General features: G+C 35.8%; 5 protein-coding genes across 6 annotated transcripts in view; 1 reads left to right on the top strand and 4 right to left on the bottom strand.

Moving 5' to 3' along the window:
- osbpl1a (oxysterol binding protein-like 1A) overlaps positions 1 to 4737 on the bottom strand; it is a 27928-nt gene extending 23191 nt beyond the window's left edge. For both annotated transcript variants that reach the window (XM_073843880.1, XM_073843881.1), the window contains exons 1-9: positions 4614 to 4737; positions 4443 to 4528; positions 4242 to 4316; positions 3571 to 3682; positions 3398 to 3483; positions 3155 to 3299; positions 1059 to 1126; positions 839 to 883; positions 672 to 745 (exon numbers count right to left, since the gene is read on the bottom strand). In XM_073843880.1, coding sequence (XP_073699981.1) covers positions 672 to 745; positions 839 to 883; positions 1059 to 1126; positions 3155 to 3299; positions 3398 to 3483; positions 3571 to 3682; positions 4242 to 4316; positions 4443 to 4528; positions 4614 to 4737 — 815 coding nt within the window. The remainder of the gene's footprint in view (positions 1 to 671; positions 746 to 838; positions 884 to 1058; positions 1127 to 3154; positions 3300 to 3397; positions 3484 to 3570; positions 3683 to 4241; positions 4317 to 4442; positions 4529 to 4613) is intronic.
- Positions 4738 to 9342: 4605 nt separating this feature from the next.
- Positions 9343 to 13135, top strand: trmt13 (tRNA methyltransferase 13 homolog). Its single transcript, XM_073844128.1, has 11 exons — positions 9343 to 9477; positions 9639 to 9688; positions 10703 to 10769; positions 10887 to 10946; positions 11038 to 11107; positions 11216 to 11322; positions 11424 to 11591; positions 11696 to 11768; positions 11856 to 11930; positions 12012 to 12402; positions 12478 to 13135. Exons 1-11 carry the CDS (start codon positions 9343 to 9345, stop codon positions 12668 to 12670), a joined length of 1389 nt encoding a protein of 462 aa, XP_073700229.1. The 3' UTR covers positions 12671 to 13135.
- Positions 12870 to 17469, bottom strand: lrrc39 (leucine rich repeat containing 39). The gene is made up of 9 exons (XM_073844130.1): positions 17264 to 17469; positions 16974 to 17142; positions 16423 to 16528; positions 14803 to 14959; positions 14581 to 14717; positions 14153 to 14298; positions 13892 to 14044; positions 13156 to 13298; positions 12870 to 13014 (listed from the first exon to the last, which is right to left on the bottom strand). The coding sequence occupies exons 2-9, from the start codon at positions 17099 to 17101 to the stop codon at positions 12953 to 12955; spliced, it is 1032 nt and encodes a 343-aa protein (XP_073700231.1). The 5' UTR covers positions 17102 to 17142; positions 17264 to 17469; the 3' UTR covers positions 12870 to 12952.
- Positions 17470 to 17636: 167 nt separating this feature from the next.
- Positions 17637 to 18344, bottom strand: LOC141338058 (dynein light chain Tctex-type 5-A). Its single transcript, XM_073843626.1, has one exon. It carries the CDS (start codon positions 18342 to 18344, stop codon positions 17778 to 17780), a length of 567 nt encoding a protein of 188 aa, XP_073699727.1. The 3' UTR covers positions 17637 to 17777.
- A 1071-nt stretch (positions 18345 to 19415) lies between these two features.
- Positions 19416 to 26047, bottom strand: dbt (dihydrolipoamide branched chain transacylase E2). The gene is made up of 11 exons (XM_073844215.1): positions 25984 to 26047; positions 25366 to 25486; positions 25207 to 25282; positions 24940 to 25121; positions 24734 to 24861; positions 22560 to 22818; positions 22209 to 22375; positions 22057 to 22134; positions 21789 to 21980; positions 21632 to 21703; positions 19416 to 21087 (listed from the first exon to the last, which is right to left on the bottom strand). Exons 1-11 carry the CDS (start codon positions 26032 to 26034, stop codon positions 20920 to 20922), a joined length of 1494 nt encoding a protein of 497 aa, XP_073700316.1. The 5' UTR covers positions 26035 to 26047; the 3' UTR covers positions 19416 to 20919.
- Between the last annotated feature and the right edge of the window lie 102 nt (positions 26048 to 26149).

Here is a 26149-nt window from a genome sequence, read left to right as displayed (position 1 = left end):
GACCTTGATGGTTTAAAAAATATATGAAATTTTACCATAAAAATTACAGTTTTCTAATATTTACGTTTTCAGATTTTGCAAATTAAGTCTATAGTTTTAGCAATTTATGTATCGTAAACTTTTATGACGGTTTACAAAAAGGATAACATATTACAATAAAAATACGATCCGTTTTCAAATAATTACTTTTTTTTTAATTTTGCAAAATAATTCTTTCATTTTAACAATGTATTTATTATTATATTTTATTACATATGACCTTGATAGTTTAAAAACATTATTATTATTTTACAATAAAAATTACAGTTTTCAAAATTTTTCACATTTATTCTCAGCAATTTGTCATCAGATCACACTGACATAAAAAAGATGAAACATTACAATAAAAAATTGCTTTCGAAGAAAAATTAAGTCTTTAGGGCAATTTTCCTATGATTACATTTGATTATATATAATGAGTTTGACGAGGTAAAAAAATATTATAAATGTAAAATTTTACAGTATTTATTTCTTTAAATATGAAACATAAAAACATTTAAACATAAAAAAATTTAAAACATTTATTCCCACAGATTTTGCAAAATAAGTCTTTAATTTCAGCAATTTTGCTATCATTAAATTCTAGTATATATTTTACATGTATTTTAATAGGAATAGAGGCAGACACTCACTGTTTAGGGTACCATGACAAGACTCCATCCTGAAGAACTACCCAGTAAGAACGCCAGCCAAAAAACCTTGAGCTCTGAAATAAAATTAATTATTTAATTAAATAATTAAATACAGAAATATAAATAAAGATACATTTTATTTTCAAAATATGTATAGATAGATATACCTTCCAAAGAGGCCCCTCAAACATTTTAACATGTCGCGTCATGCCCTGTAGGATCAAAATTTCGTAACATTGAAATCAAATTCACAAAAAAGGCTACACCATTGTAAATAAGTGTAAAATGTGCAAAACACCAGTGTTATGATATAATAATTAAATTCTTTGAAATATATACATATTTGTGACATCCTTACATCAGAACTATCCAAATAAATGAACCTACCTTCATAACATTTCCTGTAATGATCTGCTTCATTTCCACATCATTAGCCAAATCAAAAACAGTCTGATCTGAAAACAAAAGACAAACAAAAAAGCAAAAGTTAATATCAATGTCTTTCACTGGACCACAAAAAGTCAGAGGTAATTCAAGTATACTGAAGAAATAAAGATTTGAAAACATCAATGTCATAAAATGTAATCAAATGTATTTATAAATAAATAGCTAAAATCAAAGACTTATTTTGAAACATTTGAAAAAAAAAATTGAAGACTGACAGTAAAACTTCTGAAATTAAAGAGTTCTTTCAAAGAAATAAATATTTGAACTGTCATTTTTATTGTAAAATTTCAACCTAATACGCAAGGTCATAAATAAAATGTAATGATTAATACATTTATAAAATGTAATACTTATTTTGAAAAATTGGAAAAAATTAATATTTGAAAACTGTCATTTTTATTGTAAAACTTCATCCTTTTTTTAACTCAGTGTCAATATATCAAAATATACTGACAGTAAAGTTCCTGAAATTAAAGAGTTCTTTAGCAAAATTCACAGAAATAAATATTTAAAAACTTTTAGTTTTAAAGTTTCATCCTTTTTTTAAACCATCAATGACATAGCATGTAATAAAATTTAATGATAAATAAATTGCTAAAATAAAAGACTTATTTTGCAAAACTTATTATTATAATTATAAAAATTAAAGACAAAAAAAATATTTGAAAAATGCAATTTTTATTGTAAAATTTCGTCCTTTTTTAATTCAGTGGCGATATTTTGAAATGTACTGACAGTAATGTTTCTGAATTTAAAGGGTTATTTAACAAAATAAAAAAAAAGATTTGAAAACTGTATTTTTTTGTAGTTTCATCGCTTTTTAAAAAAAATGTCATAATACATAATAAAATTCAATGATAAACAAATTGCTAAAATTAAAGACTCATTTAGCAAAATTTAAAAAAATAACTATTTAAAAAACTGTCATTTTTATTGTAAAATTTCATCTTTTTTACCATTAATGTCATAACATGTAATAAAATTTAATAATAAATAAATTGTTAAAATTAAAAGACTTAATTTGCAAAATTCGAAGAAATACATTTTTTTAAACTGTAATTTTAATTGTCAAATTTTATCCTTTTTTAAAGCATAAATATAATAGCATGTAATACAATTTTACCATGAATAAATATCTAAAATTAAAGTTATTTAGCAAAATTTGAAAGAAATAAATATTTGAAAACTATAATTTTTTTATTTATAGCTAAAATTAAACACATATTTTGCAAATCATACATATTTGAACTTTGTAATTATTGTAATGTTTCATCCTTTTTAACATAATATTTAATAAAAAATACTGACAGTTCTTCAAATACTGAAGAAATTAATATTTGAAAACTCATTTTTATTGTAAAATTTTATCCTTTTTTTAAACCATTAAGGTCATAATATGTAATAAAATTTTATGATACGTGATCAAAATTTTTAATTATAAATAAATAGCTAAAATTAAAGACATATTTTGCAAAAAATAAATATTTGAAGTTTGTCATTTTTATTGTATGTTTCATCCTTTTTTAACTCAGTGTCATAATATAAAATAAAAAATACTGACAGTAAAATTTCTGAAATTAAAGCAAAATTCGAAGAAATATTTAAAAACTGTATTTTTATTGTAAAGTTTCATCCTTTTTTAAACCAAAGTCATAATACATAATAAATAATTTAAAGATAAATGAATTGCTAAAATTTTAGACTCATTTTGCCAAATTTGAAAAAAATAAATATGCAAAAACTGTCATTTTTATTGTAAAATTTCATCCTTTTTTAACTCAGTGTCATAATATGTAATAAACTATACTGACAGTAACAATTCTGAAATGAAAGAGTTATTTAGCAAATATTAAAGAAATAAATATTTTAAAACTGTAATTTTTATAGTAAAATTTCACCCTTTTTTAAACCATCAATTCCATAATACATAAAATCTAATGATAAATAAATTGCTAAAATTAAAGACTTATTTTGCACAATCGCAACAGTTTTGACAGCTTTAAAAAATAAGGCTACAATAAGATGAAGCTCATTACCGATTTTGTTCTTGATGTTAGGGTTGGCTTTGTGCTGCAGGAGTTTGACGGCGCACTGTTTTTGTCCTCTGTAAGCGGCACAATGCAGCGGTGTGTTGCCCAACAAGTCCGTGCAGTTTATGTTTGGGGGTTTCTTCATGTTTAGCTACATGAGGAACAAGAGGATCAGACATTATGATTGCTAAAAGTGGTTTAGGAACAGGGTAGAAGTAGTTCCTCAAAGTAGTTACTTAGCAAGGTTACCAGTCTTGTGAGGGTAGATATGGCTCCTTCCCGCGCCGCCTCCAGCAGCTGCTCCTCTAGTTTCCTCTCTTCAGTTCTCTCAGCAGCTAGAAAGTAAAATTGAATGATAATAATTTAGTGGTTCATATCCGAAGGAAGTTCAATACAATTTCATGCACTTTCAACACGCTTACCCTCCAACATGCTTGTAATCTCAGCACTCTGGGTAACGTCTTTAGGTATCTGAGCCATCCCATTGATGACAGAAGCGCAAGCATCGTATTGAAGAAGCAACATTACAACCTCCTAAACAGCAAAATCAGCATTCAGCATTCAGTTAGTATTATAGTCAGCGTTCGAATTTTTTTTTTTGCATGCAGGTGAGTAGCTATGTTTGTAAATATGTTAATATAAGTTTGTAAATTAACTATAAAACCAATCATTTATAATGAAGTATTGAAGCATTTTATTCAAATTAATTAAAACTATTTTAATTTTAATACACATCAAAACAATTAAATTATATTCAGGGTTATTATAGTTAACTAAAACTGAAATTAAAATTAAAATCATATAAATAAAGTCCATATAAGCAATAAAATGTTATTGCTTGAAATAAAATAAACATTAACTAAAAAAAATAAATAACACTGTTTATAATATACTGTAATATATTGAAATATTGCATAAATAATATAATTGACTATAAAACTAATGATTTATAGTTAATAATAATAATAATAATCATTACTTTTGTTAATTATGTCAAGTTGATTTGAGATCTCAGTTTTTTTTTTTATTAATATTAGTCAAATTATCAGTCTACCTCAAGCTAATATCCATGTGTGATACCAGTAATACATACTTTTCTCCCAGTGAATGCTGCTTTATGGAGAGGTGTATCTCCGACATTATTTGGCAAATTGGCATCTGCTCCAGCCTGTAAGAAGCACAGATGAGCTACACTTAGACATTCAAATACTAAGCACAAATTCTACTCTGAAACATACCCATGGCATGTACACATTCTTTATATGAGAATATAAAAAACTGAGACGATCGATACCTTCAGTAAGGCCTCAACAACATCCTTGTGTCCAAAGTAGCAGGCCAGATGTAGAGGCGTCCAGCCATGATTAGATTTGCTCTTGCCTAAAACAACGTAATGCTGTTAGAAGTACTCTAACATGTCTAGAAACACACGAATGGTCAATGGAAACCTAATGACGTCTTCTACCCTTGCAGTTGATGTCGATTTTAGCCTCCTCCTTTATCTTGGACATCAAAAGATTCTGGATTCCTTCCAGGTTCCCGTTCCTGGCCTCCCTGAGGAACTGCTCCTCCGGGTCCAGCTCCTCCATGACTTCACCAACAAAACAAACAAACAAAAAAGCATTAAAAACTATAGACCTGGGTCTCAAGTAAGTATTAACACCCCTTCATTTTTCCGAATCAACCTACACTCCATACACCATAATAACAAAGCACAAAACAGATTTGCGACAATTTTGCAAATGTATTAAAAATAAAACACTGAAATAAGTACATTGCATAAGTATTCATACCCTTAACGCAGTACTTAGTTAAAGCCCATTTACAGCAGTTCTTTTAACCTCAGGGCTTGGTTTTTGCTCTGATATGCATTTTCAGCTGTTATACCTTTTTATTGAGAAGTGTGTGCCCTGGTGAAAAAAAAAACAGATAAAACCAGCCTAGGATGGTTGGCTGGTTTTAGCTGGTCATAGCCTGTCAGCAGGCTGGTTTTAGAGGGGCTTTGGCCACTTTCCCAGCTACTTCCAGCCTAAACCAGCTAAGACCAGCCAACCAGCCTAGGCTGGTTTTAGCTGGTTTTTTTCAGCAGTGTGCCTTTCCAAATAATACATATTCAAATGAATTTGCCACAGTTTAACTCCACTCAAGGTTTAGTAACATCTACAAGCAATATGAATGCTCCTGAGCTAAATTTCAACTGTCTCGGATAAGGGTATGAATACTTATGCAAGGAAATCTTTTCAGTTTTTTATTTCTAATGAATCAGCAAAGTTGTTACAAACCTGTTTTGTGCTTTGTCATTATGGTGTATGGGCTCTAGATTCACCTGGAAAATAAATATTTAAAGCAGTTTAACATAAAGCTCCAGCATTACAAAAAATGAATAAAACAAAGGGGTATGAATACTTTCGCAAGACACTGTAAAATTCATTAAGTCACTCCAGGAAACATAAGAAGGCAAATTCTTTGAAACATCTGCCATGTGATTTTCCTGTTAAGACTGGAGGAAGACAACAAGTATCACATGACTCTGCTTTGATACAAATCAATTTTCATTTAAAAGCCATAAATAGAGCAGAACTGCTTTAAGACGTCATCAGAAACACCCTTATAATAAAGAAGAAAAAAGAAAACTTGACAATATAATAAATCCTAAACAGGTTAACCCTATAAAGCCTACATAAGACATCTAAATTATCAACATGATCAAAACCCACATGCCTTCTGTCAAATCTGATTGATAGTTTGTACTTTTTTTTTAGCAAGTAAAAGTCTTTTTCTAAAAATTTCCCATTTGAAAACTCATTATAAATGTGTATTTTTGCACTGTGAATTATTTTCTGATTTTTACTGTTAGAAATATTTCAAGACGAACACTTGCTGGATTGAAGCAACTTAGTTTACTTGATTTTCCATGCATATATATTTTTTAAATCATGTTAAAGGTTTTAAGGAACATTTATTTGAGACGTACCCTCAGTTTCACAGACATGGCTTAAGCCTAGTCCTAGACTAAATTGTAATTCTGAGCTGTTTCAAATGAATGAAACTTGCATTGACTGAGCTTAACATATATCAGTGCCTTTGTTTTGTCTCAAGATGCACACCTGTAATGTTTTTTCTAAAGCACATTTATAAAATGTACTTAAATGTCTTTATTGAACTATGGCCTGATCCTTAGGCTAAGCTGTGTCTATGAAACGGGGCATTAGACTGACAACTGATATTTATTTACATTTTGTCCGCTATAGGGAAATGACGAGAAGAATAACAACGTGCAGTAAATGGTAAAACTGTCATAATTAAAATAATACATTAAAATAATATGGTAAGACAAACCAATCTGTAATATCAAGCAGCAAAACAAGCCGTTTTGTACAGCTGAAAATAGCTGGACGCAGCTGAGACTGGAAGCCAGACCCATAAAGTTTAAAAATGGCCATGCCTGCTCTTACAGGAAGAAAAATGTGGATACTGTTCTCATTGATTTACAAAAGTTAATTTCATCTTAACTTTTTGGCCGTATAAATATCAGAAAGTGCAGCAAATTTAGTATCTTTCCTTAGATTTTAGGTGTTTTTCTTCCTCAAGTATGAGCTTCATTCTCATAGTATACGATATGAGCCATATATGAAATATACTCAATGAAAACAGAGTGTTTTTACGACGCGTCTGACACGAACTGAACAAAACTCGCATATTTTGCTGATTATTGCTGCTAAAAATGGTCAATTATTGCCATATTTTGGGCTGTACCACTCGGTCAGACCAGGAAAAACATTTGGAGTATTACAGACTGGCAAAAGTTATAACATATCGAGAGGAAGAGTGCAAAAAAATCTGAAGTCTGAGGATCAAAAGGTGTTTGTGTTTGGCCAAACTGAACCAGGATTTCCAGAGAAAGAATCTTTACAACATTTGTGTTTGTTCTTACCATTTCCAGTCAGGAAAGGTAAAATATCAGGCAAACATCATAATTAATACTGCTTCCCTGGTGAAAAAACCAGCTAAAACCAGCCTAGGCTGGTTGGCTGGTTTTAGCTGGTCAACCAGCCTGGTTTTAGCTGGTCATAGCTGGTCGGCAGAGGGGTTTTGGCCATTTTTCCAGCCTGGCCAGGCTGGTCAGGGTGGTCTTAGCTGGTCAGGCTGGAAAACCACCAGCTAAAACCAGCCTGGGAGACCAGCTAAAACCAACTACTTCCAGCTTAAACCAGCCAATACCAGCCAACCAGCCTAGGCTGGTTTTAGCTGGTTTTTTCAGCAGGGTTGTTAATTAATAATATCTTTACCATCTATTAACTTTAGTTTATCAAAATACTGCACCCTTTCCTCCTTACTAAGTCCTTCTCTATATAATTTAGCAGCTTCCACACGTTTTTTCTGTGGTTTAGACAGCATAAATTAACAAAACAATGTAATCAGTAGCACATTAACTGTGTAATCCATGCTGTTGTTTTAGGTAACTGACCAAAACGTGTTTTCTATTTTCCCTCAGAGTTTAGGTGTTTTTCTCCCTTGAGCTCCACATCCATTAAAGGCCTATGAAAGATACTCAACGAAAACACGTTTTCTTTGTGAGACTTCGTCTAAAGATTCAATAAGCTGTTCCACTTCTTTAAAAAAGTAGAATATTATTTCCTATGTCAGTCTTTACAGGGTTAATATGTCTTTCACTGAAGCAACCAAACAGGAAAAATGTCTTGGTATGCAGATTAACAACGTCAGTTTTAACGTAATAACCGTTTGGTAAACCATAAAGCGTTCTTTGTGCTAAATGTAGGTCAGTATACTAAAAGAAAAATGTAATATATACGTTTAAGAGCCAAACTAGTTCTAAACGACAACTTAACTGAATAAAAATGGTTTTAACGTTTCCTTTATCAACTGAATGCATCAAATTCCAAAAGCTGAGCGAGCTGTCAATCATGTTCTGGAAAGAGCTATACACCACAAAGTTATGAAAGCACGGTGCTTTTATTTGCCTATAACGGTTGTAAATGGCTTGAGGGAGTTAATGGAAGATAAACTCATAGCGTACCAGAGTAAAAACAAAGTAAAATCGACTGTGTGCTGTCATGTGACTTTGTAGATCTCTCAACTGGATGCAAACTTGTCTGAGAAAAACATCACAAGGATTGTTCAACTTGATCAACCTGTCTTTATCTGATTGCTTCATATCTGTCAGAGTAGTAACTTTAGTGAGACTTAAAACGATATAAACCTAGGTAACCCTTCTGAAAAGTATCGACGATGGTTTCTATAACGCTACATTGCATCTTTAAGTTTATTTTCAAGCGAATATTAGAGGATGTGAGTTTATCACTTAAGAATTAGGTGAGATTGAGTCATCAGCTGCAGTCAAAATATAAAATATGCAATATAGATATAATAAAAAATGTATAAAATCCAAATAAATTATATATAGTGTAAATATATAGCGTATAGTGTAAATATAGTCTAGTTTCTTAATAATAAAAAAACCAAATAATCAAGACACACCGCTCTAAACATAACTTATATATGAAAAAATAAATAAAATGCAAGCTCTAATTTAAAAAAGAAAAAAAATTAAACAAGACTTGCCTGTTTGTACAAGTTAAATCATGACTTGAGGTTCGAGACGCGCTACCATCCTTGATCCGAAGTCACTCCGCAATAAAAACATGAATAAATAATTTAAAAAAAGATTTCCATAAATTGTGCTTTATCATAGATTTGACAGAGCATGTGATGCACGCTTCCTGTTTGTGAAACTCACACATGTGAGTCTTTGCTAATAGTGCAAAGTCCTTCACAAGCATCTTCAGCAAACATCTTACAATCTGTTGTGCAACTAATGTTACACCGACTGTGTTCGTGAAGTCAACGCGAACACAAACTAGTCATATGGCAATATGTAAATAAACAGCTGACTGACAACACGAGTGATGACGATGCACTTCCGGTTTTTGATGACCGTAAACCGCTACGGTAAAAGTGAATTTCTACTACTACTATTTAATAATAAAATGCTATAATAATAATAACATTAATAATACAAATAATAAAATTAATAATAAAAGCAAAAATAATAATAGGTTTAAGAATAGTTAAAGATTACACAAACAAACATATTTGTTTGTTTTTTTCAGCTCTATTGTTTATGGCTCTTGTTTTGAAACGTCTTGCGGAACTGCGTGAGTTGCGTCGTCAGTATGGAGGGCTCCGTGGCTGACGGCGTGTCAGCGCCTTTACCTGGAAGATGTGCTTTTTATGTTGTGAAAAAGAAACGCTACTGCAAGATGATTGTTGGAAGTGGGAAAACCTTCTGCGGGGAACATGCAAATGCAGTATGTGAATGAAAATACCTTTTTAATGGCAATGTTATGCTGTTCTAAATGGTTGCACTACTACTCATCTTTCCCTTATTAATATTAGTTGGTCAAATCAGTTGCTGTTTGCACAACCTTTGATGTTTTTTATTGATTTTATTCATGTCATTTCCTTGTAGGGTGAAGAGAGTGAGAGAGAACGAATACCCTGTCCTTTGGACCCCAAACAGTAAGATCTTCACTTGTCTAACAAGTTTGAGAAAGTTTTTTTTTTAGTCCAAACTGAATTAAAAGAATGTTTTCAGAGTTTCAAGTTCAAGCATACAGAAATGTTCTGCCTCGAATATTTCTTAATAAATGAATTCATATAAAAACAGCCATTTTTTGCTAGATCAGTTAAATTGCCTCTATCAGATAGAAAATTTTAGCATTGACAATATAGCCATATTTAGCATTTTTAAGGACTTTTATATAATTATATGTAATTGTTTTACATTGAAGACATATTTGAAACCTAAAAAAAGGTGTATTTTAAATATTGAGGTACAGTCTGAGGTGGTTTTAAGGGTCATGTAATGCCAAATTTTCAAATAAAGACTAATTAAATGAAATTGTACATTTGTGTTAAGAGTTCTACAGTGCCGTTTTAGTGCCATGTAAAAAAAAAAAAAAAAAAAAAAACTAACTAAGATTACGAGATTAAAGTCAAAATATTTCGACTAAAGTCAAAATTATGATAATAATGTCGAAATATTTCAACAATAATGTCAAAAACAAAAAAAATTTGAAATGTAATATTTTGAGAATAAAGTTAAAATGACTAGAATGAATTTGTGCGGGTCATTTGTATGCGCAGGCTCTCAAAATATACCTTTAATTGTTGTGGTTTCGACTTTATTCTTGAAACATTTCAACTTTATTTTTGAAACATTTTGACTTTATTCTCGAAACATTTTGACTTTATCCTCAACATCTTGACTTTATTCTCGAAACATTTTGACTTTATCCTCGAAACATTTTGACTTCATTCTCTTATTTCAACTTTATTCTCAAAATATTATCTTTAATCTCGTAATTTTAGATTTTTTTATTTTTAAACATGGCACTAAAACGCCTTCGTAAGTGATCATCTCTAAGAAATTTCAAAGTTAAATTCTGTTTAATCCTAAAATTTATCTCACTTGCAGACTTTGAACTTTGAATGTTGTTTGTTACATTCAAAAATCTCTCCTGTTTTAAACAGCACTGTATTCGAAGATAATTTGGCTAAACACCTGAAGAAATGTAACTCTAAGGAAAAACCAAAACCTGTATGTATAAATAACTCTCACCTACTCTTTTTTTCAAGAGTACAGCATTAGAATCCATGTTGCAAAATACAGTGCTTGTTGTGCAAATGACTGCTACGTTTGATTTGTTTATATTAGATTTATTATGTGAAGGACATCAATGCTGGTTCTGCAAGTGAAGATGAATCCATAGAGGAGGTGATCGTATTGCTTGAGAGCATGTGTATCTTAATTTCACTGTTTTAAAGAATACATATGTGCTTAATAAAGATGTATCATATCAATGCAGATAACCATCGCTGAACGATCTAAAGAGGAATTGGATGAGTTGATTGTGAAACTCAAAAATGCACTAAAAGGTATGCAACTATCTCAAGTTTTATCATATGTCTGTTAAATTCTGGTTGTGTTGATTTTTTTTTTAATGTATTTATAAGGGATTCTTACATGTTTACCTGTTTTTTCAGGACTAAATACCAAACTCGATGAAAACACGCTCTCACATTCTGCTCTACATGAGCCTCTAAATGACCCAAACAATGGAGATTCTGCCTTCAAACACCTTAAGCAACAGGTAAAGCACTCCAGAACTGCTAAAACCCACAGATTATATATAAATAGTCTTTGTTTATCCACATTTTCAAGAAATGTTAACCATAATACCTGGTTTCACAGGCGTCGATTCTTGGAAACATGGATGTTTTAGGACTGCTCAGCCCAAACAGATGCTACATAGAGTTTGGAGCAGGGAAGGGAAAACTGTCCCATTGGATTCACATCGCTCTTAAAGCAGCTGAAAATGTCCATTTTTTACTTGTGGAAAGGTCCAGTACTCGATTTAAGGTGTGGTGTCATTCACATGAAGTTACACTTTCCTCAAGGTCAGAATAAACAATGTTCTTTCTTCTCGAAAGTAAGGTTAAATTTCAATTTCATATGTTATTAAGGTAGATGGCAAGCACAAAAATGCAGACTCGACTTTTGATAGGCTTCAGGTCGATATTCAACACCTTGATTTACGTGAGTTAGCTTTTTAAACCAGTCGTAATGCTCTTAATCTTAAACTTGATCTTCTCATAAATAAGTTTTTATCTTTGTACTTTTCAGATAAGGTTTCTCTCCTGAGAGAAAAAGGACTTCCTGTTATTGGTGTTGGGAAGCACCTTTGTGGTGCAGCAACTGGTAGACAAGAATTCAGCAAAGTTCATAATCATTATGGTATCAGTACACCAAGATTGATGTAGTATCAACTTATCTCCACAGATCTGGCCCTTCGGTGTTTATTTGAGCACATTTCCTCCGACAAAGATGATGAACCTCCAACAAAGCGCGTGAAACTCAGTCAGAATGAGGGTGCTGGTGGTGATATCAAGCCTGTTCCCTCAAACGAAAGCAGGGAAGCTGGTGAAAAGCTCATAGTGTCAGGACTGGCCATTGCTCTTTGCTGTCACCACCGTTGCGATTGGAGACACTACGTTGGAAAAGAGTTCTTTAGACAGAGAGGTCTTGGACCGGAAGAGTTTGGTGCCTTTCAGCGCATGTCAAGCTGGGCCACTTGTGGGATGAGAAAAGTTGGCTCCAAGATAACAGAAAAACCGAGTGAAGAGGAAGAACATGAGATGAGTGAGGAAGCTTTCCCAGATACCCTCAACGGGTGAGTTTTCTGATGATTGCCCAATACTACTTGGATTAAGATCATGATCTCATTCGTAAACGTTCTTTCTTGCAGTTTGATGTCAGTTGAAGATCGGGAACAGATTGGATGGCTTTGTAAACGTCTGATTGACCATGGAAGGTTGTATTACCTCCAGCAAAAAGGCTTTGAAACCAGCCTGAAGTACTATGCAAGCAGAGACGTTTCATTGGAGAATGTCTTACTAACTGCTGTTCCCACAGCTAACCAGAATGGAGATGAATCTTAACAGCCTTCTTAAAACAGACAAGACAAGCAAGCACAAGTGCAGGACACATATGCTTCATTTTATTTGATCAATGTTTATGGATTTTTTTTATATTTTAATTCATCCACAAACATTAGTTACGACATACCACAGGAAGAAGCAACTCCAACAAATAGCATAGAAGACAAAACATTTAAAAGACGACAAGTGCTCTTCACAAAACTTGATATGATGGACCAGAAGATCAAGCCTGAAGGCGGACAAGAAGACAGAAGACAGAAGCCAACATGCAAGTCACAAAGACTATGCTGTCTCGGACACGCCATCCAATGTCACGTTTAGCACTGATGTGAAAGTTTGGGATCCTGCAAGAGACATTTAACGCAAAAGCTGGTCAATAGGAGTCTTTCAAGGCTTTAATTTCTTGGCTGTTTTATTTATGCAACATTTTAGAATAAAGTTCTGCTAACAGTTTTGAACACAATACATATTGAGTACGGCATAACCTCTTTTCCGGGCCTCTTGGATGTAGAAGTGCATGAAGTCACGACCAAACATCTCCCGGTCATTCTCTTCTTCAGCTACATCCTCTTTTAAATCAGGAAGCGTCACGTCATACGTCAAAGGATTGTCTCGGAAATTCACAAACCTGCAGAATGAGCATTTTGAGCTTAATAATAGTAATAATTTGTAAAATGTGCAAGCTTTGCAAGTCCAAGAAGCATTTGAATGCACATACTTAATGTGAAAAGGGTTCCAGGCCAGGGATGCCAAAACTTGTGGTCTCCTGCAGAGTTTGGCTCCAACTTGCTACACACCTTTATGAAAGTTGCTAGTATGCCTAGTAAGAGCTTGATTAGGTGGATCATGTGTCTTAATTTGGGTTGGAGCTAAACTCCGCAGGACAGTGACCCTTCAGACCCTTCAGGGCCAAGTTTGGCACCCCTGTTCCATGCTTTCTTATAGAACAGGGGTGTCCAGACTCTATCCTGGAGGGCCACTGTCCTGTGAAGTTTAGCTCCAACTTTAATGAAACAGTTAAGTTCTTTCTAGGCATGCTAGAAACTTCCAGGTAGGTGTTGCCGAGGCAAGTTAGAGCTAAACTTTGCAGGACAGTGGCCTTCCAAAACTGAGTTTGGACACCCTTGCCCATAGAATCTTTTTATTTTTTTTAAGATTCATGATGCTTTTGTTGGCCCCCAATGATGTTCTACAAATTGAACACAGTACTTTGGTGCTTACCTGAGGTTACTCATGCCCTCCATAAGTGGAGGAATGTCTCGTAGTTTATTTTTGCTTAGAACTAGTGTGTCCAGACTTTGCATGCGACTGATATTGTCTGGCAGATACTCTAGTTCATTTCTTGGGAGCCACAGGGTGTGAAGTTTCTCCATTCTAGATAAATTTGGGATGTAAAGGTTATTGGATTATTACATCTTGGTTCTATTAGTACATTGACACAAAGAAAAATAATCCGAAGTTGCTTGTAGTTTAATGTTTTACCTGTGAATATCATCTGGCAAACTTTCCAAACTGTTGCTGCCCATGTCCAGATATTCTAGAGAAGGAAGGTTGACCACACAATCTGGAATGGTGGTGAATTGGTTCATGGCGAGGTCCAAGTGATACAGCTTCTTTAGATTGCTAATCTAAGGAAATTAGATCAAAGCAAGCACAGGGGTTAGGTGTGTATATAGTTATGAAGACAAAATATGTGGTGTATATAGGCCAGGAGTGTCCAAAGTCGGTCCTGGAGGGCCACTCTCCTGAAGAGTTTAGCTCCAATCCTAATTCAACAAACCGGAAGCAGCTAATCAAGGTCTTACTACATGCTAGAAACTTCCAAGCAGGTGTGCTGAGGCAAGTTAGAGCTAAACTCTCCTGGACCTAGTTTGAACAACCCTGATATAGGCATTCAGTGTTATTTATACCTGAGTAGGCAGCTCATCCAGATCTTCGTTCATTGCAAGTTCCAGTTTTTCCAGATTTTCACAACAACCAAGTTCTTCGGGTACGTGTCTTATTTTGTTATAGCTCAACGACAGCTCTCGTAATCGAGTTAGTTTACCTGTTAGTTATAGAAGAATATCTACGAGTTACTTTGGCTAAAGAAAGTCAAAGTTTGTACAGATGACACCCATATATTTACTGACCAATCTCTTTGGGAATTTCTGTGACTGAATTACGAGACAAGTCCAAGACTATGAGACTCTCAAAGCTTGAGATGAACCGTGGGATTTTTTGAAGTCCTATTCGGTGTAACTGCCATTCTTGGATCTTGGAGAGTTGGGCCAGAGCTGGAGGAAGAGTCTGCAAAAAAGAGTGCAAACAGTGGAAACCAAACACTCAATGTGGAAAAAAAAAATAATAATAATTGAAGCCAGTAGATCAATAAATCTACAAATATGTGAGCAGTTTGATAGCATTATTTTTAGCCAATTAAAAGTACTTTTTTTCTTTTATAACTCATAGGTATGCAATCCTTCTCTTGGAGGGCCATTAAACACACCTGAATTACTTCCTTAGAATGACTTTAAATACCCAGGCAGGTGTGTTGGAGCTGGTTGAAGGTTAAATTTCGCAAAAAGTCCTGCCTTAAACCATATCCTTAGTCCAGGGGTGCCTCTCAATAATGACATTTATGCTCCCTCATTTCCTTGCTCCTCTGTCCGCTAGCCCGTAAATGTGACACTGATTGAACTAAGCCATCTTGAAGGGCATCATAGTTCTCTAATTGCACCATGAGGAGGTGAGAAACAAGGAGTGAAGAAGCTTCCTGAGAAGTCATGAGTGAGGACACACAGGTGTATCCTTCCCTCGCATCCTAAGGGGGTGAAGCCAAGACGTGAGGAAAGGAAATGAGGATGCACAAATAAGAAATGAGAAGCACCCCAGGGGTCTCCAGACTTGGTCCTGGAGGGCTGGTGTCCTGCAGAGTTTAGCTCCAACTTGCCACAACACACCTGCCTGGAAGTTTCTAGCATGCCTAGTAAGACCTTGAATAGATGGTTCAGGTGTGTTTAATTAGGGTTTATGCTAAGCTCTGCAGGACAGTGGCCCTGCAGAACCAACAGAAGTCCCCTGGACTAGGAACTTCCTGGTAAGTGTTTTGGAGCTTAAATCTGCAGGAAGTTGGCCCTCTGGGAACAGGACTGGACACCTCTGCCTTGGTCCTTGCAGGTACACTTTATTTCAGGGGTCTCCAAACTTGTTCCTGGAAGGCCAGTGTCCTGCAGAGTTTAGCTCCAACCCCAAATAAACTCACCTGAACCAGCTAATCAAGGTCTTACTAGGCATGCTAGAAACTTCCAGGCAGGTGAGTTGTTGCAAGTTAAAGCTAAGCTCTGTGGGATACCGGCTCTCCAGTACCAAGTTTGGAGACCCCTGCTTTACTTTATCAAACGTTAGATAAAAATCTGCACCAGTGTGGGCTCAGAAAAACAGTGTTGAGGGTGCACCTAAAATGACAAATGGAACACCCTATGGCAGGGTTCTGGTCTTGGAAGACCATCTACCTTCAAAGTTTAGCTCCAACCTTAATTAAACACCTCCTAAAACAGCTAGTTAAGGTCTTCGAGAGGTAAATATTTTCAGGAATGTGATTCTCCAGGAGCAGGATTGGACACTTGTGCCAATTCACTGCCCCTTTAGGACAAGACCTATATTTGTATGATCAATTCAATCATGCACCTTCCTCTCAAAATAACAGAATTTTGACTTCTAATTTGAAAGTGACATCAGATTCAAAAAGTACAAATCACAAAATGCTTTACCGTCCACTCCTCCTTTTCAATCCGCAAGATGACACGTCCGTCCTCTGTCACAATTTTTTCCTTTAGCTTGGCCAAAGTGATACGATCCTCCCAGGCACCTGTCAACCTACGCCAAAGATTTTAAACTATTTAAAAACTTTCTTTATGCTAAATCTTTTAATGGAGGTTTCAGGATAGACAAAGCCACAGTCTGGAGTGGTCCTCAACTGGTTGTTTTTCGGGATCTAGATTTTACATTGGACATCAAGTAATGAACAAATGTTGTATCTTCTTTTTCTGGCATATGTCAGCTGATATTTTTAAAGGAATAAGATCATGTGAAACAACTTTCCTTGTTGGCATCTGTCAAATTAGACTAGCCTGTACTGAATAACAGACAAACCATAGAGTTTGTGTGGACTCTTGAATTTTGATGTTAAGTAGTATTTTGTTAATCTAACTGTTTATGGTTAGTATTTGCACTCAGAGACCTGCAACCCTTTTTTAGGTCATGACCCACCAGTTGAGAACCATTCTACTTCCCATGAGATACATTACAGTAATGAACGTACCTACCCACTGCTTTCCTGTCTTTCTGCTCTTTCGCCTTCTTAAGTTCATCTTTGGTTTTCTTTATCCTGGTTTCCCACAGAGCCTTGATAGAGTTCACTGTCCCGCAGCAAACGGTGACCCCCGTCATAATACAGAGCCCCAAATGTCACCTCACACAAACACAGTATGCTAGGGCAGCAGATAAGGCATGAAGCCATTTACCAGCCAGTTTTTGGTAGTACAATGTATATCATAAGCTGTGATTGACATTACAGAAACTCTGAGAAAGTTTGAATTAGCTTGTGCTTACCACTCTCATTGGGTCATATTGTCCTTCCAGCACGTGTACCATGTTTTTACCAGGTTAGCTCCCATTTGATTTGCAAACAGTTAGTCATCAATGCTACACCAATGTTGTAATTCCTTTGACAGTTCCAGTAAGTGTGATCTGTGTTGAAAGAATAGGCTTTGAAGTAATTATCCGCTCAGTGTTTGTCACAGGTTTTCCCTCTTGAAGCGCAACTCCAGCCAATGTCTATATTTAACCCGAGACAACACTGAATAGTGTGGTCACATGTTAAAGTTGGCACAAGAGCAGCTGTCCACTTTCGCATACTTTACCACAGCAGACGTGAAGAATAAGAATAGAACGACATCAACTTGATTAACAATGATTGCTGTAGTGTTTTCATGTAAAGCATGTTTTATTTAATACTTTGAAATTATACATATGCATAACCTACTTCACTGTACATAAAATTGTACTTTAAAGGTATACTTTAAATCCTTATATTTATCCTTTCAATTCCAGTTGATCAGTTACGCTACTCTTTATACACTGCAAACAAGATGCAAACTGCAAATAGTGATCTGTTTTTATAGATATATTCAGTGAATGTGTCTGAAGTTGGACTCCAGATGGCTCTACTGGAGCAGTTCACCTCTGAATCCTTCAGCTGCCCGATGGCCACGTAACAGACCAGCTTATATCGGTCATACAGCAGCTTCTTTACAGCCGTCTTAATGGAGTCAGACAGTTCCTTGGAGATAACTGAGCATGAACAGCTGTACTCTACAGTCTCGAGTCTTTCATCAACAATGCGTTTGATAATTTCACGAGCTCGGTCAGTGGAGAAGCGTCTTTCTGGGATGGTCTGGTAGTGGATGAGCTGCTCGTCTCTGTTTGATGGGAACTTTTGGACTCTTGGTTCTTTCGTAGTTGCCCAGGTTGAGGTGCATCTCCTTGGGATGGGGATCTTTGATGATGTGCTGCTCTTTCTTTGACCATCTTCCTTGGATGTTTTCCGCCTTATGGTGGTTTTGCTTTTCTCTTGGGGTCCCTTCCAGTGTTTTTCCTCTTTCTTATGCAAATAGATAATTGTTACTGTCATTTGTGAAATGAAACGTTCAATATACAATATATCAGTATATATTATTTTGTATATATTGATCCATCTATTCAGATTAAATACTTATGGCACCCAAAAATGAAAATTAGCCCATGATTTACTCACCCTCAAGCCATCCTAGGTGTATATGACGACTTCTTTCAAACAAATCGAATCGGAGTTATATTTAAAAATGTCCTGACTCTTTCAAGCTTTATGGCAATAGGCGGGTGTTTCTCTTCAACAGGTCAAAACAAGTCCAATAAAGTGCATCCATCAATAATAAAAAGTGCCTCACATGGTTCCGGGGGATGAATAAAGGCCTCCTGTAGCGAATCAATGCATTTTTGTAAGATATATATATATATATTTAAAACTTAATAATCACTTTAATCTAGCTTGCAATTACTGTTGTACATGGAGGCAGCTCCGGGCGAATAACGCCATTTAGATACGCCAAGAGAAGGCTGGTTTTCCTTTGCTAAAGTAAGGAAACTTGCCTTCCTTTACTTCTGTAAACAAACGATGGATTTCACGAGACTCACAGGCAATGTGCAACACAGATACAGATATTTTTCTGACAAAAACACATTGATTCACTACAGGAAGTTGTGAAAGCACCTTTTTTCACCCCCCAGAGCTGTCTGAGGGACTTTATTGGACTTGTTTTGACCTGTTGAATTGAAACACCCGCCTACTGCCATGATAAAGCCTTAAAGAGCCAGGACATTTTATAACTCCGATTGGATTTGAAAGAAGGAAGTCATATACACCAAGAATGGCTTGAGGGTGAGTAAATAATGGGCTAATTTTCATTTTTGGGTGAACTAACCCTTTAAATCAAGGATTTCTATGAATTCACCCAACCCTTTGCAGAAACTGAACTGACAACACACCGACAGACATGAGCAGAATTAAAGCTTTAAAATTACATTCTTTTCAAGAATTTCAAACAATAAATACCGTTTTGTGATTTGTTAATCAGACAAAATGGCGGATTCTGCATTATAATTAATCAGATCGCCTATCAATCAAGTTGTTTGCAAGGGGTCAAAGTACCAAAACTTTAAAACATTTATTTATGGTGTAACTTTATTAACTTTCAAAATATATGAAGGTTTAAGTTTAGGTTTCATAGTAAACCTAGACAATACAATCAATCCTGTTACATTAATCTATTATTCAAGACATCCAACAAGACAAAAAGTCTTACCTGCATGTTCTTTCTGCAACAGATGCTTAGTTAAACCCTTCAGTTTGTGCTGAAGAAATGGAGGCACCAGGCTTTAAAATCTAAGTGGAGAAAGAGACACAAACTCCACCCCCTGCTGAAGCTCTGTTTGACTTGTCTAAGGATCATAAATCTTAGAAGATTTACCAGCTGTGCTCATTCTGGCTCCTGGAGTTCAACCGTGTTTTAAGATGCGACTGTGGAGTATTATCATTTAAAGGCATAGTTCAGCCAAAAATGAAAATTCGGTCATTAATTACTCACCCTCATGTCGTTCCAAAACCGTAAGACCTTGAACACATTGAAAACTGACACGGAAAAGAAATTGTTGAATAAAGTCAGTATTTTTGTTTTCTTTGTGCACAAAAAGTGTTCTCATAGCTTCATAAAATGTCACATTTGACGAGGTTCGTAGTACCTTCGTGGGCCATGAACATGTTAGTTGTGTTGCCGTCTATGCAGTGTCAGAAAGCTCTCGGATTTAATTGAAAATATCTTAAATTTGTGTTCGGAGGATGAATGAAGGTCTTTCAAGTTTGGAACGAGTAATTAATGACAATTTTCATTTTTAGGTGAGCTACCCCTTTAAATGACAGTCTGCAAGCGGTTCCTCAATTGTATAATTTATTAAAACACGTTCCTTTGTAATTCACACTCACACAACGATCCCTCAAGGAAACTCCCATTAATCATGAGTGGCAGAACATTATGCTCCAACAAAAATCATCACACCAGAGAAGATGAGAGGAAATCTCAGTACAGATTCCCCACAGCCAGCTTGAATCACATACATTTCCATTGTGCTTTAAAAACACTGGACTGGAAAGAAAAGCAGCACTGAACAAAACATGAATCAAGGAAAAAAGAAATTATATTTTGCTTCAAGAAAGTGTCACAATATTGTGTACTATTAATACTTCATACAAAATATAATTTCTTTTTATTTGATTTTTTTTAAGGTGACGTTTTCATGAGATGAACCCAGACTAGCTGATTTTAAAAACCCTTGTACAACGCCATTGGAGATTTTACAGTGTGTAGAAAGCTAATTTACAAAAACATCACGGGTACGTTCTCATATTGCTACATTGAGTTCATATTCTCTAACATTCAACGATTCACAATACGTTGTAGATGTAGCATCTGCTGTCAGTAAGGCAACAAGAGGAAAGAATTGAGAAGAACAAACAACAGAACTCTGGCTACTAGCTTCATGAAGTTGTGGAAAGTTCTTCAGTCATGATGGTAACCAACGGCTCAAATAGCTTAGTGCCCCAGTAACGAAAAAATCTTTAGTGTTGGGATATGGAGTCACGCATCTAAATGTGCTTGGAGGAAGTGTGCTTTCTATTTGAGATCCAGGACCATGGAGGAGGGGTTTTCCAGGTACGATCTCCAGAGGTTGGAGAAACGACACATGGTTGCTCCGTCGATGATCCGGTGGTCGGCGGACCAGCTCACGTTCATGATGTGTGCTTTCACTACATCACCCTTGTGATTAAACCGAGGGAGCACCTGTTGAGAACGCAAACAAGAACAATGCTACTTTAAAAATTGGGCTCCGTTCTAAAAACTAGTGTGCTGCCTTGGTGCCTATGTAACAGCTGAAGTACACTAACTGAAATAGAACCTCAATTTGCACTTTAACTGATTCCAATTTAGTTTAACGTTAGCATGTTGCTAAGCTAACTGCACAATACTGTAGTATGCATTAAAATATATAACACACGCAAATATTATGTAAAATTAACTTGATTTAACTACTCTCATTAATATTCTACTGAGTAAATAAACCAATAAATCAACCAATCATATTGGTTTTGTCAACCATTTTGGATTTTTTTAACCTGACCTTGTTGCAATGCATTATGTATCGGAACATACTACATTATCAAAAAACCATATCACTATTTATTGTAAAATCTTATCGCTACGTTAACATTGGATTCTTTGCAACCCTGTGGAAATTCGTTTTCCAACATGACTTGCAATGAGCTAATGCTAATCTTGCACACTACATTATATACAAACTGCAATTTTAGCACAAAAGTTTACACACCTGGATCTTCCCAAGAGCACCGATGGCAACCTCAGGTGGTAATATAACTGGCTTTGCATAGGTTCCTCCAATCTGTCAACAACAACAATAAGGTTATGTAATTTCCCTGTGTAGCTATACAATTAACACTAAACTAAGGGAGCAGTTCTCAACTTACTGATCCAATGTTTGAGAGTGTGAACGTTCCTCCTGTAAGGTCGGCGGTCCCCAACTGCCCCGCCGATCCCAAAGTCTGCAGGCGGTTGAGCTCCACTGCGATTTCAAAGACGCTGAGCATCTGTACGTTTTTGACATTGGGAACTAGAAGACCTTGACTGGTGTCCATCGCCAGTCCAATGTTATGCGCAGCCTGGAGGAAGAAGACCATTAGTCAATGATCTACCTCAAGTTAATCTAAAATGTATATATTGAGATGGAAACGCTACCTTATAGGTGATATTTGTGCAGTTTTCATCCAAAGACGAGTTGAGAATGGGAAAATGGAGGAGACCAAGAGACGCTGCCTGTTTGAGAAGAAGATACCGATATCAAAACCTGGTTTAAGTGGAGGTTTTCCCCCCACAAATCAGTTTCAGACCTTGATGAAGAACGGCATGTAGCTGAGCTTCACTCCTCGTGATTCAGTCAGGCCTTTCAGCTCTGAGCGCAACCGGACCAACTGGCTCAGATCCACTTCATCTTTGTAACCGAAGTGAGGGATCTTCAGGGCTGCAGACATAGTTCTAACCATCGCCTTCTGAAAGCCTTTGACAAAAAAAAAAAATCATGTTAATGTTAGCATGTGTTCTAAAGATGAACGAAGCTCTTACGGGTTTGGAACGACATGAGGGTGAGTAATTAATGACAGAATTTTCATTTTTAGGTGAACTATCTCTTTAACCATCGCCTTCTGAAAGCCTTATGAATCAAAACACACAAGCAAACAAACCTTTAATGGGTTCAGTGTGGTCTTTGCCTGTGAAAACAGGTTTAGGGATGGTAGGAGTAGGTATACTAGGTGGAGTCATCTTCTCTTTAGGCTTCGCAGCTGGAGTTGAAGGTGCTACGGCTGAAGGAGGAGGAGGACAAATCTCCTGGAAGGGCGCTGGGGGTAAGATGGCCCCCGTCTGTCGGGCTAAGAAGTTCAGGATGTCTTCTTTAAGAATGCGGCCGTCTTTTCCAGTGCCAATGATTTCGCTTAATTTAATCTGTGTGGAAAAGATGAGCCATTTTTGTGAATTTTGTTGTCTAGAAACAGCCCAAAAATCCTTAGTAGATGCAATTTGCTACACACTTCACCCTGCCCCCTGCTTGTGGGCATAGCAACGACACTAATTTCTCCAACTATGTGACATCGAGAGGCTATAGCCATTTTTCTAGCGCTCTCCCAAGAGGATGTACGACCGTCCATATAGAAACAAGCTACATCTCATGACGCTGATTTATGGGGGTGCTGCACTGCCTAGCAACTTCCAGAGTTGTGCAAAAGTTTATGACCCCTTATGACAATAGCTAAAGACAAACCCCCACTGCTGCTGACGCCAATGCTCTGATTTCTGTAGGCACCCCTGTGATATCCTACTAACATTGTACTTTTAAATCTAGTTTAAATGAACCTATAATACTCTGTGTGAAATCAAACATTAAGTGGGAAATGATGTAGGGCAGGGCTTGATTTAAAGGATTAGTTCACTCCTGAATTAAAATTTCCTGGTCATTTACTTTCCTTCAGTTAAAATGAAATTCAGGTTTCTGAGGGAAACATTCCAGGATTTTTCTTTATATAGTTAACTTCAATAAGGATCAAGGTTCAACCTGCAGTTTCACTGCAGCTTCAAAGGGCTCTACACGATCCCAGCCGAGGAATAAGGGTCTTATCTAACAAAAAAATTGGTCCTTTTCTAAAAGTAATAAAAATTTCTATACTTTTTAACCACAAATGATCATCTTGCCCTAACTCTGTGATGCGCGTCTACAAATACTCTAGATACGACCCTTATTCCTCAGCTGGGATTGTGTAGAGCCCTTTGAAGCTGCACTGAAACTGCAATTTGGACCTTTAACCTGTTGATCCCCATTGAAGTCCACTATATAGAGAAAAATCCTAAAATGTTTTCCTCAAAAAACTTTCTTTTTGACTGAAGAAACAAAGACATGAACATCTTGGATGACATCTGGACATTTTAGTTCTGGAGTAAACAAATTCTTTAAAGCCTCAGGATATGATTTATTTTTCACATCCATAATGTGATGTATTTCTAAGTTTCTGATTATCAGAATAAAGACAAAAATAGTATTATATACATATATGTTATATTAAATATCCTGTTCAGATGCATCATATTATGAACAAAAACAAAAATAATGTGTGTGTGTGTGTGTGTGTGTATATATATATATATATATATATATATATATACAGAAATTAAATTTAATAGGAATGTATATAAATTAACTTGTTTAACAAGTTTACATTTTTTTTTTATTGAGATTTATACATCATTTGATGTTTGGTTTGATAGGACGATATTTGGTTGAGCTCCAACTATTTGAAAATCTGGAATCAACTTTTAAAGTTGTCCAAATGAGGTTCTTAGCAATAGGGCTGGACAATATATCGAACGATATTGTGAGGCGCGTTTAGTCAATGAAGCCGGTGCTTTGATTAGTAGTAAATCTCCATCACGTGCGTTCCGCTCAGGTTCCGCTGGAGCGGCAATTAATACACAGAGACGTAAATCTCTGACAAGCTACGCCATATCGAGCTTAATATCGAATGCGATATGTGTGTGTGTGTGTGTGTGTGTGTGTGTGTGTGTGTGTGTGTGTGTGTGCGCACACGCAATGCACATTACTAATCAAAAATTAAGCTGTGATATATTTATGACAGGAACGATATAGAACATGATCTTTACTTAATATGCTAATGTTTTTTGGCATAAAAAAAACTATTGATAATTTTGACCCATACGATGTATTTTTGGCTATTGCTACAAATATACCAGTGCTACTTATGGCTGTTTTTGTGGTCCAGGGTCACACACACACACACACACACACACATTTTTTTAAAGATAAATAGATATAGATATGTTTTTGGTGCAAGACACATCCAAAACGTACATTGTTCTCCATGGCTAAGCGTCTGACAGCAGGGGTGGCCTGAGTCTTGTGACCTTTGATCTCCTGGTGCGTGTGCTCCTCTTGCGACATGGCTGGTGTCTCGACCACATCCTCCTGAGGACCCTCCACTGCAACAGCCAATGAAACACTAAATGACTCAATACTCAAGATCACGCCCTTATAATACACTCTTATGAAACACTTACCTTGACCTGGTTCTGTTTCAATATCCACAAGAGGATTTCCTACAAGGGCAATGGAGTCGACATCATAGTAGAGCTTACGAATGATTCCATCATAACGGCTAGTGATGGTAACGGATGCTTTATCACTCTGGACTTCACAGATGCTGTCAAACTGGGACACTTTGTCACCTTCTTTGACATACCTGACGATGAGAGAAAGATAATGCCGACCTCTGCTGGTAGATATTTGTAAGTAAAAAAAAAAAAGAGAGAGTAAATAAAACTTACCATTCTTTAACAGTAACTTCCATAATGCCTTCTCCAATATCAGAAAGCTTGAATGGCATAATTGGTCTTGCTGCAACTGCAATAAACAGCATAAAGTGATTATAAAGACATTCTGCTAATTCATAACCTAAATTACAGATTACAAATGTTAAAACTCACCGTAGCTTGTGCGAAAGAACCGATGCTGTTGTCTAGCAATGAGGGAATACGAATGAGGTCGAGATACAAAGCAAGCTGCCTGGATTTTGGAGCAGTAGTGTCTGTGCAGGCGAGCAGAGACCTGAAAAACATGACATTAAACCAAAACATTAGTCACTTTTTTTAATTTGTGCAACATTTAAAATCAACGGAGTGACATTTATGAAAATAATTACTTGCGGTGTATAATCAGCTTTGATAGTTGTATTCCAAATGTGAAACTACATCTTGAAAATGATTTAATGAATTAATGACCATTAATACATACATAGAGTCTCTTTCTATTTACACTGTTCTCATACTTTTGACATTTTTGTCGTTGTAAGCCACCATTTTAATGATTGCTTTTAAATTATTATCTCATTGTTTACATTTTTGCAACTATCCACAAACATCATCCATGTTCAGTGCCCCTACTTCAGCTGTTTATAGCTGCAGGCTGCTGGTTCCTCTGGTCCTTTAGGTTTGTAATCGCTAACAAACACTGGTTTGCGCCTAAACTGCGTTTAAATATTAATTGTGGACATTTGAAGTCATTGCAATTGTAATAAGGGTGAAAAATGAAAGGTGAAAACATACCAGGCGTCTCATAAACGCGAATGGAGCCCGCACAGTGATGACCGTCGCCATCTTTCTCAAGCGATTTGGTGTAACCGGAAATTACGTCACACTCACGCCCCGCTCCACGGACCAATCATAGAGCACTTTGGCCAAGGGCAAATATTTCAATGATATTTTAACAGAA

The sequence above is a fragment of the Garra rufa genome, chromosome 7, assembly GCF_049309525.1.
Source record: "Garra rufa chromosome 7, GarRuf1.0, whole genome shotgun sequence".
Lineage (NCBI taxonomy): Eukaryota > Metazoa > Chordata > Actinopteri > Cypriniformes > Cyprinidae > Garra > Garra rufa.
This window is presented reverse-complemented; position numbering and strand designations above follow the sequence as displayed.